The sequence below is a fragment of the Salvia hispanica genome, chromosome 5 (assembly GCF_023119035.1).
Source record: "Salvia hispanica cultivar TCC Black 2014 chromosome 5, UniMelb_Shisp_WGS_1.0, whole genome shotgun sequence".
NCBI classification, from domain to species: domain Eukaryota; kingdom Viridiplantae; phylum Streptophyta; class Magnoliopsida; order Lamiales; family Lamiaceae; genus Salvia; species Salvia hispanica.
In genome coordinates, this window is record NC_062969.1 from 824,293 (window position 1) to 839,390 (window position 15,098).

The 15,098-nt window shown below is 37.7% G+C and overlaps 3 protein-coding genes across 3 annotated transcripts; 1 reads left to right on the forward strand and 2 right to left on the reverse strand.

Annotated features, from left to right (window-relative positions):
* Window positions 1-4,279: 4,279 nt before the first annotated feature.
* On the reverse strand, window positions 4,280-6,552 carry LOC125191324 (protein DETOXIFICATION 19-like). Its single transcript, XM_048088856.1, has 7 exons — window positions 6,340-6,552; window positions 5,585-6,129; window positions 5,404-5,490; window positions 5,267-5,323; window positions 4,960-5,198; window positions 4,756-4,874; window positions 4,280-4,525 (listed from the first exon to the last, which is right to left on the reverse strand). The coding sequence occupies exons 1-7, from the start codon at window positions 6,550-6,552 to the stop codon at window positions 4,400-4,402; spliced, it is 1,386 nt and encodes a 461-aa protein (XP_047944813.1). The 3' UTR covers window positions 4,280-4,399.
* Window positions 6,553-8,849: 2,297 nt separating this feature from the next.
* On the reverse strand, window positions 8,850-10,227 carry LOC125188127. The gene is made up of 3 exons (XM_048084873.1): window positions 9,706-10,227; window positions 9,035-9,628; window positions 8,850-8,948 (listed from the first exon to the last, which is right to left on the reverse strand). The coding sequence occupies exons 1-3, from the start codon at window positions 10,225-10,227 to the stop codon at window positions 8,850-8,852; spliced, it is 1,215 nt and encodes a 404-aa protein (XP_047940830.1).
* A 1,011-nt stretch (window positions 10,228-11,238) lies between these two features.
* Window positions 11,239-13,846, forward strand: LOC125188128. Its single transcript, XM_048084874.1, has 4 exons — window positions 11,239-11,853; window positions 12,098-12,784; window positions 12,949-13,042; window positions 13,749-13,846. Exons 1-4 carry the CDS (start codon window positions 11,239-11,241, stop codon window positions 13,844-13,846), a joined length of 1,494 nt encoding a protein of 497 aa, XP_047940831.1.
* The last annotated feature ends 1,252 nt before the right edge of the window (window positions 13,847-15,098 follow it).

Below are 15,098 nucleotides of genomic sequence, written 5' to 3' on the forward strand. Positions count from 1 at the left end.
CTTTGGGGGGCCTTCTTCACTAAGAGGTAGAAACTGGTTTTCGGAAAGATAACCATGAGCTAGTTAGGATTAATCAGCCTATTTTTAACATTTGAAGTTGCAAAATACTTATCAACGATGCCATTTGACACGCTTTGGTATAAATTGCCGATACTTCTGAAACCAATGCTGCCTCTAAAGAGGAATTCAACTCCACCTAATGGAACAGTTAGAAAGCTGAAAAGTAGCTCTACAAACTCGTTGGTAGCTTCTGCAAACAAGAATTTATTGGTTGATTTATGCAAGAAAGCTCTCAAAACAATTTTTCTTGACTTTGAAGCAGCTTTGTCTTGAAGCTTAGGAGCGAAATAATATCGAGCTAGTGGGTGAACCACATTAGTCTTCATTACCATGTGCGTCAATGGGGTTGTCGAAGTTAATGACAGTTTGAGCAGCTCACAGATCTTATTAAAACAGTTGGTTAATAAAAATGGTGATATATAGATACATAACTTTGATGACATAGTTGTTTAGGGTTTAGGGTTTAAGAAAGCAAAAATAGTTAAACATAATTATTTACCAAAAAATATAAAGAACAGTTAAATCATGACTTACCTCATGATGACCTAGATTCAAAGTCATTATCCCAGCTCTTTGAGTGTCTGTGTCTGCAATCCCAAAATCAGTAAGAGCTTGAAAATTTCCAGCCACAAGCGGCGCAACCCTCAGATTATCAGTGATGATGAAAACCAAGGGACTTATTACGAAAGCTCCAGCTTCATCTTGACATTCTTCAACTCGAAGTTCTCTGTTCAACGATCTCCCACAATCACACTTAGCTATATCAGGATAAATGCTGATATTACAAGATTGCCTTTTAAAGCATTTTACGTCTTCACAAATAAAGTATTGCAGTGGTGCGGTGCTGGAAACATCAAGCGCTAGTTTACGGCATTCTGCTTCAAAAGAACTATGTGGATTCAGCAGCATTTCCTTAGCACCTCGCGTAGAGAAATGGGCGGTGTTGAGTTCAGACAAGCCTTTGTAGAGAGTGGTTAAGCTTCCGATGGCGGCTGCCTCTCCTGATTCGTTGTGGTTTTGGAGAATTGATATGATTTTTCCTAGTGGAATCGCGAGGAAGCTTAGCAGAACGTTGACGAAATCACTGTTGGCTTCTGCAAATAGGACCTTTTTGTTTTCTTTGTTGATCATAACTTTCAGAGACAAAGACATTGTGATGAGAGAGAGAAGATGAAATGTGTGTAGTGATTGGTGATTATTGATGTAGAGATTTGTTGAAGATTATAAGGGTGAAAGTGAAAGTTAATCAAGAGATCTTGTCCCATCGAATTCCACAAATTAAAAGGTTGGGAATGGGAAGCATGCAATGGCTTTAATTTCTGAAAATTAAACAGTCAGTATTACTACTAATTAACAAAATTTATTGACTGATATTGAAAAATAAAATAAATTCTTTCACCCTAATAAAAAAACCAACAATCAACTTCACCAAATCTAGACATCAATCGCCACATGCATTTTCATCCCATCCCTTTGTGCTTAATGTTGGTTAAGATACTAAGGGGTGTTTGACTAAGCTTATTCATAGGAGTTAAGATATTGAAGCTTGCAAATGTAATTTTTTTAAGAGATAAGTCATTAATAGGGTTAGATATTTTAGCTTATAAGATGCAATATGTTGGTGTATTTCTATTGTTGTTTTACGGTCTGTAATTCAGTTTCTTGAAATTTTATTTCAAATTTTGTTAATCAACATTAATTCCAAAAGTATGCTATATAACTTGACAATGTTGCACATATGAGATGCTAGTATAAGTACTATAGTAATTTCTAGCTTATAGTTTTGTTTTTCAGTTTGTAATTCACACTTCGCCTTCGCCAACTTAACGATACCAAAATGGTGATGCACAATTTTTACGATGAAACACAACATTATGGATGGTACATACTCAAACAAATGAGGTTAAGAAAAGTTCAAATTAGGGTTTTTGATCGGCACGGAGTTGGTGAAACTAAAACGCAACCAAATATGAATGGAACAATAGTAAAGACGAGATTCTTGGTTTCACTGTTGGAACTAATCCGAAAAGGAATAGACTCAGCCATCTATTCGATTAGTTTTTTCGAAAACCAGATGGAAATAACTAGAAATATGATACTTGCAATAGCAAATGGTCATAAAGAGACAACCAACAAGAACAAAACAATTCTATCCCCACAATGAAACTCTACGTTCTGTCTTTGGCTCTTTCTTAAGTTCTTTCAGAATTGGTTTGATGAGGCCATCAGCTAAAGCTGTTTTGGGTTTGATTAGACCATCAGTTAAAGCTGTTTTTGATGTGAGAGATGCCTTCAATATACCTAATGCCTGCACTTACAAACAACCAACATCAATGCAACAAGTAAAATTATACTCACTCATTTAAAATTTTGAAGGTATGGAGTAAGAAATTTTACCTCATTGGGTCCAATGTGGAACACAGCTTCTTTGACATCTGATAGAGGAATTCCAGCATCATTGAGAATGGAAATTCTTGATGCCAAACTAGGACTAATGGTTAAATCATCGCTTACAAAACACATTGTTTTTTTCATGCGAAATTCAATTTTGTTCGATTTCTCATTAAAAGAATGCGAGTACCTCCTATTGCCAGGAGGAACATACGGATTCCATCTTTGTTTGGAATACAGTTTTGGAGGGCCTTCTTCACTGAGAGGTAGAAGCTGCTGATTTTTGAAAAGATAACCATGTGGTAGCTTCGGATTTGTTAGCCTAATTTTAGTGTCTGAAGTTGTAGACCTTCTTTTGAGCTTCCTCACTCTTCGTTTAGGTGGAGTTGAGTTCCTCTTCGACAGCAACACTCCCTTCAAAAACATCGACAATTTGTACAGAAGCGTATCAAATAGCATCAACGATAAGTATTTCACGACAATGTGCACTAAAAATACGCTGCTAGAGATGGCTCATTGTTATCTTTCCAAAAATCAGTTTCTACCTGTCAGGGATGAATATGTCAAGAAGCAAACTATGTGTTTTGTTAGTGATGATTTAACCATGAGTCCCAGTTTGACTTTGATTCTGAATGATGTTGGAATTCCCCTAACAGACATGAAAGAAACTGAGCTCCACATTGGAATCAATGAGGTAAAAATCCTTACTCCCTTCCTCCCAATTAAACTTGTTTTATGTATTTAACTATCAAAATAAACATCTTTTGTTTGCTTGTGCAGGCATTAGGTATATTGAAGGCATCTCTCACATCAAAGACAGCTTTAACTGATGGCCTCATCAAACCCTTGTTAAAGCGCCTGCCTAAGAAAGAACGTTGCTGAATTTCTTTCAATTTGTTGTCTGGTGACATTGTTTTGTTTTGTTGGTTGACTCATTATGAGCTTTTGCTATTGTATCTTTGGTTGCATTTCCAGAGAAATCAAAAACCCTTGATGAAATTGCTGTTGGCTTCTGCGAATACTACTTTTGTTTTCTCTTCGTTGATCTTAACTTTCAAAGAAGATGAAAGTATGACTATGACTATATGCTTGTGGTGATGATCTGTTCAATTACTATGAGTCTCACCAAATTCCTCTCCCTCTTTCATCAGTCACAAACAAGGCTACCTTTTGGCATTCCAAACTTAATTGCTTTAATTTCCATTTACTCGTGACTGATAAAATAAAAAAAAATCGATGTGTGCATTAATAACCGTTAGGGCATTCACAGTGGTCCGCCCTATAATTCTGTTCTATCCCCGTTTCTCCTCTGCCATGTCACCGTTTTATCTTCTAGCTCATACACTTGCAATAGCGTGCCCTATAAATCCGAACGTCGTGTCATTTGTCACAAGATATCTTTCTCATTTAAAGTCAAGGATTTTGTGTATCAGTAAGGATTAGACTTCCTTATCTTGTACTCCCTCCGCCTCACTCAAGATGATCCATTTTCCTTTTTAATTTTAACAACCAAAATGACTCATTTTTAAAAATGGAAACTTTACTATATAGAGATGGCTCAGGATACATCTCTTAACACACAATAAAAACACATAAAATCTTGTACTGCCCAAGGAAAGAGTGTAGTATGTTTTACTACTAGTTATTAAGCCATTTAGATTTCTATAAATAAGTAGTGAGAAATGGTATCACCTCTTTATACGAGAAATTTTCTTGTATAGAAACTTCCTATTTTTAGGAGACAGACCAAAAAAAAAGTTTCTATTTCTAGAGGACAGGGGAAGTATTTTTTTAAAAAGTGAGATATATTAAAAAAAAAAAATCCATTAATATCTCTGAATACACACCTAGTTTACATCAGTACATTCGGATTGACATTGTTACAACAATGATTTGAAATGACATGAAAAGTGATTTGGCCAATTATTTTCAGATCGGATTGACTAGATCATACATTGGGGCTGAGAGATGTATCTTGATCCATCTCTATCTTCTTCCACTTTGTAAACTTGGACAGCAGAATAAGGCCAATTGTTTGGGCACTCACACCACATATCAACCCAATCCACAATCCCTGTGCCAAACAAAACAGATTTCATGCATCTTACTTCAACTAAAAATTTGTACTCACTCCGTTCCATAGTAATTGAAGCGTTTCTTTTCGGCACAGAAATTAAGGAAAATTGTGTTGACTTTTACTAAAAGGGGAAATGACTCTATTATTATGGAACATACCAAAATGGCAAAATGACTCTATTATTATGGAACGGAGGGAGTAGTAAAGACAAAAACTCTTGTACCTACCTTGGCATGGAGTGTAGTCTTGAATGCAAGCAAAGCAGCAACAAGCATTCCAATGCAGTAGAATCCTCCCAAGTTGATATACACAACAAAATGCTGCCAACCACATCCCCTTGCTACCCCTGCACTCGAAAACCAACCATGTTTCAATCTAATTGGATTCCTCAACACAGCTACATTAACTAGTGGTGAATCACAACACACAACCTGATAATATTCCCTGAACAAAATCACACAATATGGACACGACGAGGAAGGGCGTCATGGAGGCGAATGCATCGATGATCACGGGGCTGCTGCTGAAGGCGCTGGCCCAGAGATTATGACCCACAGACAGCGCCAGAACTACAGCCAGTGCAAGGACAGCGGTGAGCTTAAGAGTGACGTGCATGGCTTGCCTGGCTCGATCAGGCCGTCCAGCACCCAACTCGTTAGACACCCTCGTGCTGCAACCAAATTCAGCAATTATGTATGTATCCAATAAGCAATCGTGTACGCAATTGTTTATTCTTACCTAGCCGCTGCACTCAGGCCATAAGCAATCATGTACGCAATTGATTCCGTGTTCACACTGATGAATATATAGCCATGAGTATCGACCTTGAAATTACACAAATAAACCAAGTAGATGCATCATACCATACTACTTACCACATCGCTATGAGGGAAGTCGACACCTCCGAGTTTGGCATCAATCCAGCCAACAAAACAAGAATCTCAAAAGCCCAATATTCAAGACTGATTTCAAGAGTATGACAGTATCATCAATCATTAGTACAACAAAGCAATATCTAAGCTAGAAATTCATTACAATGGAATCACAATCACTCACCACACCATTCCTGCAGAAGGCAAGGCAAGCTTCAAGGTTGGCCATATATGACTTAAAGACTCCCAAGTAAATCCATCCCACGTCTTTTTGAATCTTTTTGCACTAAGCAAGTACGAGGCCAGCATCAAGACTGAGATCCACAAAGATATCGAAGTTGCCAACGGAGCTCCCTTGTATCCGAGGGGAGACCAGTTAACCAAGGCATAGGCAATACCGATGTGGAGGACGAGAGGGACTAACGAGCACACAACGAGTGGCATAACAACTGACTGTGTCTGAAGAAACCTAAGGATATTATGCAAGAATCCAGAAGCAAATACCCCCGGTATCAAATGCTTGAGATACACACCGGCTGAGTTTGCTATATGAGGCTTTTGATGTAGTAAAATGAGGAGAGTGTCGGAATAGCACCACACAACAGACACAAGGAGACTGCATATAAAAGATATAATGCAAGAAGTCTGAAGATACACTCCCATCATCCTGTACATTTTCGCTCCAAATCCTTGACCACATAAGGTTTCAAGGGCACCACTCAACCCAACCTACACCAATTTTTTTAGGACATCATGATTAAGCAGATCAGTTGTAAGCAAATCATTTAAATTTGACATAGTTGAACAAATTAAGTGAAGCCAAATTCGAGCCTTAAGTATTGAAAAAGGAAAAAGTCTAAGAGATGGAGTAATAATATAAGAAAAGGAACACAACACATTCACATTGAGAGGGAGAGGGAGAGGAGGATGGGATATAACCATGAGAGACAAACCGGTGACGCTAGCCCAGGAATTGGCGAGATTGGCGGCAGTGAGTTCATGTTCACCAATGTGGCCAGTGAACATGACGGAGACGAGAGGGATGAAGTAAAGGGCCGCGTTGGTGATAATCAAGGGCAGCGAGAACAGCACCTGCTTCTTGGCCTCCGCCAAATCGATCATCCTCCTTATAAGTTCGACTCCTCGTTCCATCTCTCCCTTTTTTCCACTACTAGCTGAAACTCCATTAGCCCTGCTGCCACTGCTCTCAACATGATCACGAACCGTATCCCTAGCAGCGAAATCGACCAAATTAATCGACTGGGAAGCAACATCAGCAGGTTCAATAACAGCTTCTTGGTTGTACAAGTTGTTGTCCATCTCTAGCAGGTCTTTAGACACTACAAATGAAACAAAGACTTGAGTATCAAAACATGATTACTTCCCTCCCAATAGATTTATCAATATTAAACCTTCACAATTTGAACATACATTTAATTTTGATTTTTGCTGAACATATAATCAAAGAATTGTAATTTTGATTTTTGCACACTGACACTAAAAAACATAATAAATTACTAAATCTAATCAATCAATCTAAAACATATAAACATAATTAAATACCGAAAAACTGGAGCTGACTGCTGACGGCATGGAGGGGCGACCGGCGACGGCGTGGAGAGAAAGGAGGCGGAAGTCTGATACTAGTCTTTTAGGTTTTATATTTAAGTGTTATCAAATTAATAATATAGTATTAAAATATAATTATCTTTGAACTTAAAATTTTATACTCTATTTAAAATTGAATGAAATAGTAGTTGAAAAATCGAACTGAATTTTAAAATTTCATTTTGATTACCCGCATTGAAATCATCGAAATCATTGGTCATAAAGAATCTTTTGCTCTCTGTAAGGATTTCAGGGTGATGATGTGTAATTTTTACAATGAAATGGAGAATTAAAACACTAATGTAACATTTATAAATATCAAGTTCAAACATACAAAAAATAACTGGAAATATGATAAGTGAAATAGCACAATTCATAAGGAGTCGAAGCCGGAGAAGAGATCGAAACTCAACAACGCTCATTCTTCATCTGGTGAATTGTCAAGGGTTTTATAAGGACATCAGTAAAAGCTGTTTTTGATGTAAGAGATGCCCTTAATATATTTAATGCCTGCAATAAAAAAAAACAAAGAAATCTAATAGAAAATATTCTAAATTTTAAAGGATGATGAAATATCAATGGAAAAGGAATTTATTGATATCCTAATCTAATAAGCTAACCCATGTTCATTTTGATATTCAATTAATCCTAAAGAATTAATAAGAGTATATTGAAAATTATCTAAAAACATTTATGGAAACAAGAATAGGAATGTGATCAAATGCAAACTCTAAATATTGTATAAACTCCAAACTATGATATGGGCCGTTAGAATATATCAACAGATAACAAAATGGTAGCAACAGAAAATGTCAACACAGTGTCAACGGTTGATGCTGTGTTGACATTTTATGTTGCTATTATTTTGTCATCTGTTGATATTTTTTAACGGTCCAGATCATAGTTTGAAGATTGTACAATATATGAGTTTGTATTTTATCGCTACCAACAAGTATAATTGGAATTTTTATCAAAATTCTTGAAACCAAACTAGGACTAATGGCTAAATCATCCTTTACAACACAGTCTGTTTCTTTCCAAATGCAATTTTGTTCGATTTGAATGAAGACTTTTGTGTTTTCTTTGTTGATCATAAGTTTCAGAGACAAAGACATTGTGATGAGCGATAGAAGATGAAATGTGTGTGGTGATTGATGATTATTGATGTAGAGCTTTATTGAATACTCTCTCCGTCCCAGATTAAGAGTCACACTTTGAACGAGCACGAGTTTTAAGAAATGTAAAGAAAAGTTGGTTGAAAAAGTTTAGTGAAACGTGTGACCCATTTTTTTATATTGGTTTTATAATAAAATATGAGTGAATTGAGTTAGTGGAATGAGACCTACTTACTATTTATGCTAAAAATGAAGTGTTACTTTTAATCCGGGATGAACTGAAATGGAAAAATGTGACTCTAATCGGGGACGGAGGGAGTATATATTATCGTCGATCGGTTTATATGAAGGAAGTTAATCAAGACATCATGTCCCACCGAATTCCACTCCCTCTTTTTAAATCACTTTATCACAATCAGTCCTTAATTTCCATTAATCATGTTAACTTTTTGAGTTATCCTATTTCTTCCCGGATTGTAAAATGAGAGTCAAATTATAAGTATATGTCAAACTTATATAATGAATGAAAGAATAAGCAAAACCCTAATCCTACTTATCTCTTCCCTTTCTCAATCTGCATCCTTTTTTCATTCTACATCCTTATACAACATCTCATTTCATTCTTGGGAGTAAAAAGACACCTAAAATTATATTGAGATTAGTACATATAAAGGAGATGTTATAACATAAAATACCAACAACATCATATGGCTTAGATCAAATGATTTAATTAATCAATTGTTCTTGTTTCTTCAAGAAGGGCTTGATAAGGCCATCTGTCAAAGCAGTGGTCGACGTGAGAGCAGCTTGCAAAAGGCTTAAACCCTGCACCAACAAGAAAATAGAAGATGTTTGTACACATGATGTATATTTGTCATGAAAGGTAACAAACACACCATGACCAATCTTACCTCTTCCAACCCAATTTGCAGCTCTACTTCTTTTGTATCAGACAAAGAGATCTTCAACTCATTGATAACAGAAAGACCAGATGTCAAACCCAACGGTGAAACAGTCAAGTCATCACTTACCATGTACATGTTCGCTCCCTTGACATAATATCTGCAGCACATCAGAAGATGGTACCCAGTTTTGTTGCAATACTCACATTCAATAGGCCGGGGCTTCATTAGCAATTCTTTCGTGTAAAAAATTTGCTGAGGCACATTGTAAAAATTATATGCTACACTCATATACAAATTATCCATATTCTGGAGACCAGTGTTACCGCGAAGAAACCACTCAACTGGTCCTAGAGAAGTGCAGAGCATACACAGAAGAAAATCTACAAAATCAGCATCTGCCTGAGCAAACAGTAACTTGTTTGTAGATTTTTGAAGCATGACTTTCAAAATCATTTTATCTAGCTCCGAAACAGAGCCCCTCGGCTTAATATGAGGTAACATAACATGCCCCTCTGTCGCTACAGGCATCCGTCTGCTAGGGAAAATGAAGGAAGTGAGTGGATTCGAGGAAATCAACGATTCCCTTAGTAGACCTATCATCTAATCAAAACAAACAAATATCAATATTTGAAGGTGTTCATAAAATAAGATCAAATGTATGAGGAGTGAGTACTCACCTCATTCCTTCCAAACATCACATTTCTTGTCTCCATTCCATCCATATCTTCCACAGCAATGCCGAGAGAGGTGAGAGTTTCAGTGATCGGACAGGGCCCATTAGGAAAGACGTAGAGATCATCACTGATTATGAAAGAAGCAGCACCATCAGTGAAAACTCCATCATAAGATTTCCCAGAGGTGGAACTTGTGGGCTGAGTGCCGCGGATGTTGAGCCTCAGTTTACGCAATTCAGTCTCAAAAAGTGTTGAATTGATCAGCTCTTCTTTCCTATCCTCTTGACGGAAATGGATGACATCAAGATTTGATGCACCTTTGTAGAGAGTGGTCAAGCTCCCAATAACAGGCGCCTTGTCTCCGTAGTGCTCCTCAAGGACTTGGACAATCGTTCCCAATGGTAGAAGTAGGAAGCTTAACAACATGTCTGTGAAATCGCTTCCGGCTTCTGCAAATAGTACATTCGTCTTCTTCTTATTAACATTAAGCTTGATATGCAACTTCACCTCCACAGCTTCAGACATTCTGTTTTTGTACAGTATAGAAAATTCAAATTTGTTGAATCAATCAACCATGTTTTTATAAGTTTTTGAAGTCTTATTCCAGAAACAAAACAATTGAAATCACAAATATGGTATATTAAAGATCAGCATATAAAAATGAACAGAATATAAATGAGATGAATAGTTCAAGAATTACCTGTTTTCAAAGATATGTATATGTTGAAAATTATAAGAAATCTTGATGAATGGTTTTTGTGCATATATATAGAACGGATTTATAAAGACATCAAAATCTCGTCCATCCAAATTCCACTCATCTTTTATTAATTTTTTCAGAATCAATTAATACTATTGAGTGTATATTTCATCACTTTTACAAGAACAAAAACATTGAAACCAGCCACCCCAAATTTGAATTTTCTGGACCCTAAAAAGTTCTCTGAAACCCTATTGGACTTAAAAATAAAATAAAAATTTAAAAATACTTCCTCCGTCCACGAAAATTTGTCCCAGTTTTCCATTTCTGTCCGTCCCCCAAAATTTGTCCCATTTCACTTTTACCATTTTTGGTAGTGGACCTCATATTCCACTAACTCATTCCTACTCACATTTTATTATAAAACTAATACTTTAAAAGTAGGACCCGCAATCACTAACTTTTTCAACTGACTTTCCATTACATTTCTTAAAACCCGTGTCCGGTCAAACCGAGACGAATTTTCGTGGACGGAAGGAGTAGTAAATTAGTGTTTTCGCCCCTAAAAATGACCTATGATGAGTTCTCGACTGTCGCAAGTCGTGTGCCAACAATCATTCAATAGGGTTCATATCAAAAGCCAGCCATTTACTCGAGAATGATAAAAATTGAAAAGTCTATGTTACCGTTGCTAATTAATTAGTCCCACATTGAATACAAAAAAAGTACTATATAAAAGATCATCGGAATTCGGTGGGACAACTTGTGACTCTTGATTAACCATCACCTTCATAAAAACCAACGATAATCTTCACCAAATCTTCTCTCTGCACAAAATGTCTCTGTCTCTCAAAGTCATGCTCAACAAAGAGAAAACAAAAGTACTATTTGCAGAAACCAGTAGTGATTTCATCAACGTTTTGCTAAGCTTCCTCACCCTTCCGTTGGGAAAAATCGTCACAATTCTTCAAAAACACAAAGGATCAGAAGAGGCAGCCGCCATCGGAAGCTTAACCACTCTCTACAAAGCCTTGTCCGAACTCGACACCGCCCATTTCTCCGTCCCAGGCGCTAAGGAAATGCTGCTCAATCCAGCGAGTTCGTTTCGAGCTGAATGCCGTAAACTAGCTCTTGATGTTACCGACAACGCGCCACTGCAATACTTCCTTTGTGAAAATGGATATTGCTCACAACCTCCTTATACTAATATCAGCATGTACCCCAATATAGCTACGTGTGCTTGTGGGAGATCTTTGAACAGAGGAATAAACTTTCCACAGTCTCGATTCAACGAATCTGGAGCATTCATAATCAGTCCCTTGCTTTTCATCATCACCGATGATCTGAGGGTTGCGCCTATTGTCGCTGGAATTGTTCAAACTCTTTCCGATTTTGGGATTACAGACACTCGAGGGACTGAGATGAAGCGTTTGAGTCTTGGTCCTTATGAGGTAAGTCATGAGGTAACATTCTTTATGTGACATCAATTTGTTTAGCCCAAAATAACCTAAATTTAGTGATCCAAGGAGAGTTCCTTCCTACTTTTCAATTTGCGTGATTGCGTGCAACTTTTTGTCATCGCATCTATGTATCAAGCGTTATTCAATTCGACTGGGCAACTTTGATTTTTCACATGAACATGAATATTTTTTTTCTTTATATTCATCCATTATTAACGAACTGTTTTTTTATTAGATCCGTGAGTTGCTCAACCTGTCGTTAACTTCTGCAACCCCATTAACGGATATGGTAATGAAGAACAATAAAAAATACCCACAATCTGAGGCTTGGTTGGATCATATTCATCAACATGATGCTGCTACAGAATCCAAAAAAATAGTTGTACGAGCGTTCTTGCATAAATCAACGAACAAATTCTTGTTTGCAGAAGCTAGTGATGAGTTTGTAGAGCTTCTTTGGAGCTTCCTCACTATTCCTTTAGGTGGAGTTGAGTTCCTCTTCGACAGCAACACTCCCTTCAAAAATATTGACAATCTGTACAGAAGCATGTCAAATAGCATCGATGATAAGCATTTCACAACATCAGACATTAAAAATAGGCTGGTAAATCCGAAGCTGGCTCATGGTTATCTTTCCAAAAATCAGTTTCTACCTCTTAGTGAAGAAGGCCCCCCAAAACTGTATTACCAAGTGACAGAGAAGGGGCTGTGGTGTGATTATTCTTTTCATGAGGAAGAAGGAACCATGGTTTCTTCATTCGAATCTAGCAAGGAAGTATATATCAAGAAACAAACGATGTGTTTTGTTAGTGACGATTTAACCATGAGTCCTAGTTTGACTTCAAGAATTTTGGTTCTGAATGATGTTGGAATTCCCCTAACAGACATGAAAGAAACTGAATTCCACATTGGACTCAATGAGGTAAAAGTCCTTATCAAATATACTTGTTTTTCAATTTTTTGGATATCCAAAGTATATAGGTTTGTTGTTCTTATTCTATAATGTTTCAATAACTCATTTACTCTTGTGTTACTTTTTAGAATTAATTAATCATCAAAATAAATATCTTTTGTTTGCTTGTGCAGGCATTAGGTATATTGAAGGCATCTCTCACATCAAAAACAGCTTTTACTGATGGCCTCATCAAGCCCTTGTTAAAGCGCCAGTCTAAGAAAGAACGTTGCTGAATTTCTTTAAATTTGGGGACATTGTTTCGTTTTGTTGGTTGACTCATTGTGAGCTTTTGCTATTGTAGGTTGCATTTCTAGAGAAATCAAAAACCCTAATTTTAAATTTTTGGAAACTCATTTTTTCATTGCATCATCTTATAAATGCATGAGTTTTTTTCTTATGGAGGGGAAGTATGTATCAACAAAGTCGTTTCATCGTTAAATTTTGTAACATTCTATTGGAATTGTAGAGTTGGTGATTCTTTAGATATTTGGTATATCTTGTGAGGCAATTAATTGCATAGGGTTAATGCTTATAAATAGGAATTGTGTTTAGACTTTGATATTCATTGAGAAATAAAGTATAAACTTATTCTCATTCCGGTTCTGGCGGAAATCGCCCCCTAGCACCTCAACTAGGGTTTATCTTTTCCTTTATCTCGTTCTTCAAACGTTCGTGCTCTAATTCGATAGAACAAGGTTCTATCAGTTTATAAATGATGTTACTAAGGGTGGAGCCTGGAATTAATCTCAAGAGAGGCAAAAATATATATAGAGAATTAAAATTTTGAAGAATTTGAGAATGGGCTCTGTGAATAAATAGTGTAAATAATCTCAAAAAGGTGAAAAAGTGTACATTGACTACCAACTTTACATGTTGCATCGATATAGGGCTTGTTTGTTTGTTAAGGGTTAGTTTTTGTTGTTAAGTGCAGGCATAGGTATATTGAAGGCATCCCTCGCATCAAAAACAGCTTTAACCGATGACCTCATCAAATCCATGCCAATGCGCCAGCCTAAGAGCGAACCTTGAGTTTCATTCAGTTTGGGAATTATTTGTTTTTTCAAATGAGGTCATGTAATGAATTTTCAGTGTTGAGCAGTTCCTGAAAATTTGTAAACCTTATGAATTTAGTATTGCTTCTTATAACTCAATTATTTTGAAACTTTCCAAAATAGAGAAATAATTCAATTAGAGCCTCCGCAATGCTGTGGATGTCCCATTGGACTTCCCATCGGACTTCCCAAAAACACCTCCTACCACATCATAAGGACTTCCCACTGCACTGCCACGTTATAAGAACTACCCACTGCACAATGGCTGACATCCCTAAGGACTTCCCGCGCGGACTTTTCCCAATAAAAAAAATTCACAAATTCACAAATATTCAATTTACGTTACAGAATTAAATTTTCGACACGAATACGGACGGAGAAATGCAACAACTTCATTAAAAAAAACAAAAAAAAAATTACATAGTCATAAAACAAAAAAAATACAACCCCAAGCTTCAACAAATGCGACCCCCGGCTCACTCCTCGTCCTCCGCGTCGCCCCGTCGCCAGTGTCGCTGCCGTCATCCCCGCCGCCAGTCCCAACGCCACTATCGGGCAAGGGTGTCATCCCCAAATCGCACCTCAATGTGTCGATGACATCCTTCAACATCATTTTGTATAACGGATCAGTCGCGTTATGCCACCTTTCCATGGTCTGAACCAGGCTATGCATTTGCTGCGCGTGGGCGAGATTGTTGATCTCGGGAGTGGCCTCCGATTGGACCTCGACGGACCCGCTGGCGCTTCCCCTTGCCATCCGCTGCGCAGTCTTTTGCCCAACCGGGCGACGACGGCGGCGGGAAGACGCTTGAGGGGTCGGGATCTCTGCCTCGGCTTCGGGGAGCTCGTGCGAACCGACATTGCTGTTGTACTAGTCGGAAACGCTGATCTTCGTCCGCTTCGGCCAGCCAGCTTCAACACCCGCACAAAACTTGCCGGAATTCTTCACCACGAGATAAACCTCCCATTGCTCGAATTCACGGAATTTCAACGCCCTGTCGGGGTACTGCTGCATGGAAAGGTTCTTCACATCCTCCTCGGACATGCCGCTGGTTGCTTGGCGGAGGTTGTTTTAGTAGATGCCGGGAAATCGACTAAGCTTAGGCCTCAACCGCTCCCACTGTTTCCCGCATTGCTCGGGACCGTGAGGCTTCCCACCATCTGGTTTGAATCGGAGGTAGCCTTGACTAATGCACACCCACATTCTGTCGATATGCTGGTTAGCCCCG

What these genes read in the sequence shown, in the direction of transcription:
- LOC125191324 (XM_048088856.1), bottom strand. Translation starts at nt 6,552, where the DNA reads ATGGAACGAGGAGTCGAACTTATAAGGAGGATGATCGATTTGGCGGAG. An exon ending in CCTTCTGCAGGAATGGTGTG is followed by an intron (nt 5,491 to 5,584) that starts GTGAGTGATTGT and finishes TCTTGAAATCAG; the next exon opens with TCTTGAATATTGGGCTTTTG. An exon ending in AGACTACACTCCATGCCAAG is followed by an intron (nt 4,526 to 4,755) that starts GTAGGTACAAGA and finishes TGTTTGGCACAG; the next exon opens with GGATTGTGGATTGGGTTGAT.
- LOC125188127 (XM_048084873.1), bottom strand. Translation starts at nt 10,227, where the DNA reads ATGTCTGAAGCTGTGGAGGTGAAGTTGCATATCAAGCTTAATGTTAAT. An exon ending in TGATGTTTGGAAGGAATGAG is followed by an intron (nt 9,629 to 9,705) that starts GTGAGTACTCAC and finishes TGTTTTGATTAG; the next exon opens with ATGATAGGTCTACTAAGGGA. An exon ending in TGCAAATTGGGTTGGAAGAG is followed by an intron (nt 8,949 to 9,034) that starts GTAAGATTGGTC and finishes TTGTTGGTGCAG; the next exon opens with GGTTTAAGCCTTTTGCAAGC.
- LOC125188128 (XM_048084874.1), top strand. Translation starts at nt 11,239, where the DNA reads ATGTCTCTGTCTCTCAAAGTCATGCTCAACAAAGAGAAAACAAAAGTA. An exon ending in TGAGTCTTGGTCCTTATGAG is followed by an intron (nt 11,854 to 12,097) that starts GTAAGTCATGAG and finishes TTTTTTTATTAG; the next exon opens with ATCCGTGAGTTGCTCAACCT. An exon ending in TCCACATTGGACTCAATGAG is followed by an intron (nt 12,785 to 12,948) that starts GTAAAAGTCCTT and finishes TTGCTTGTGCAG; the next exon opens with GCATTAGGTATATTGAAGGC.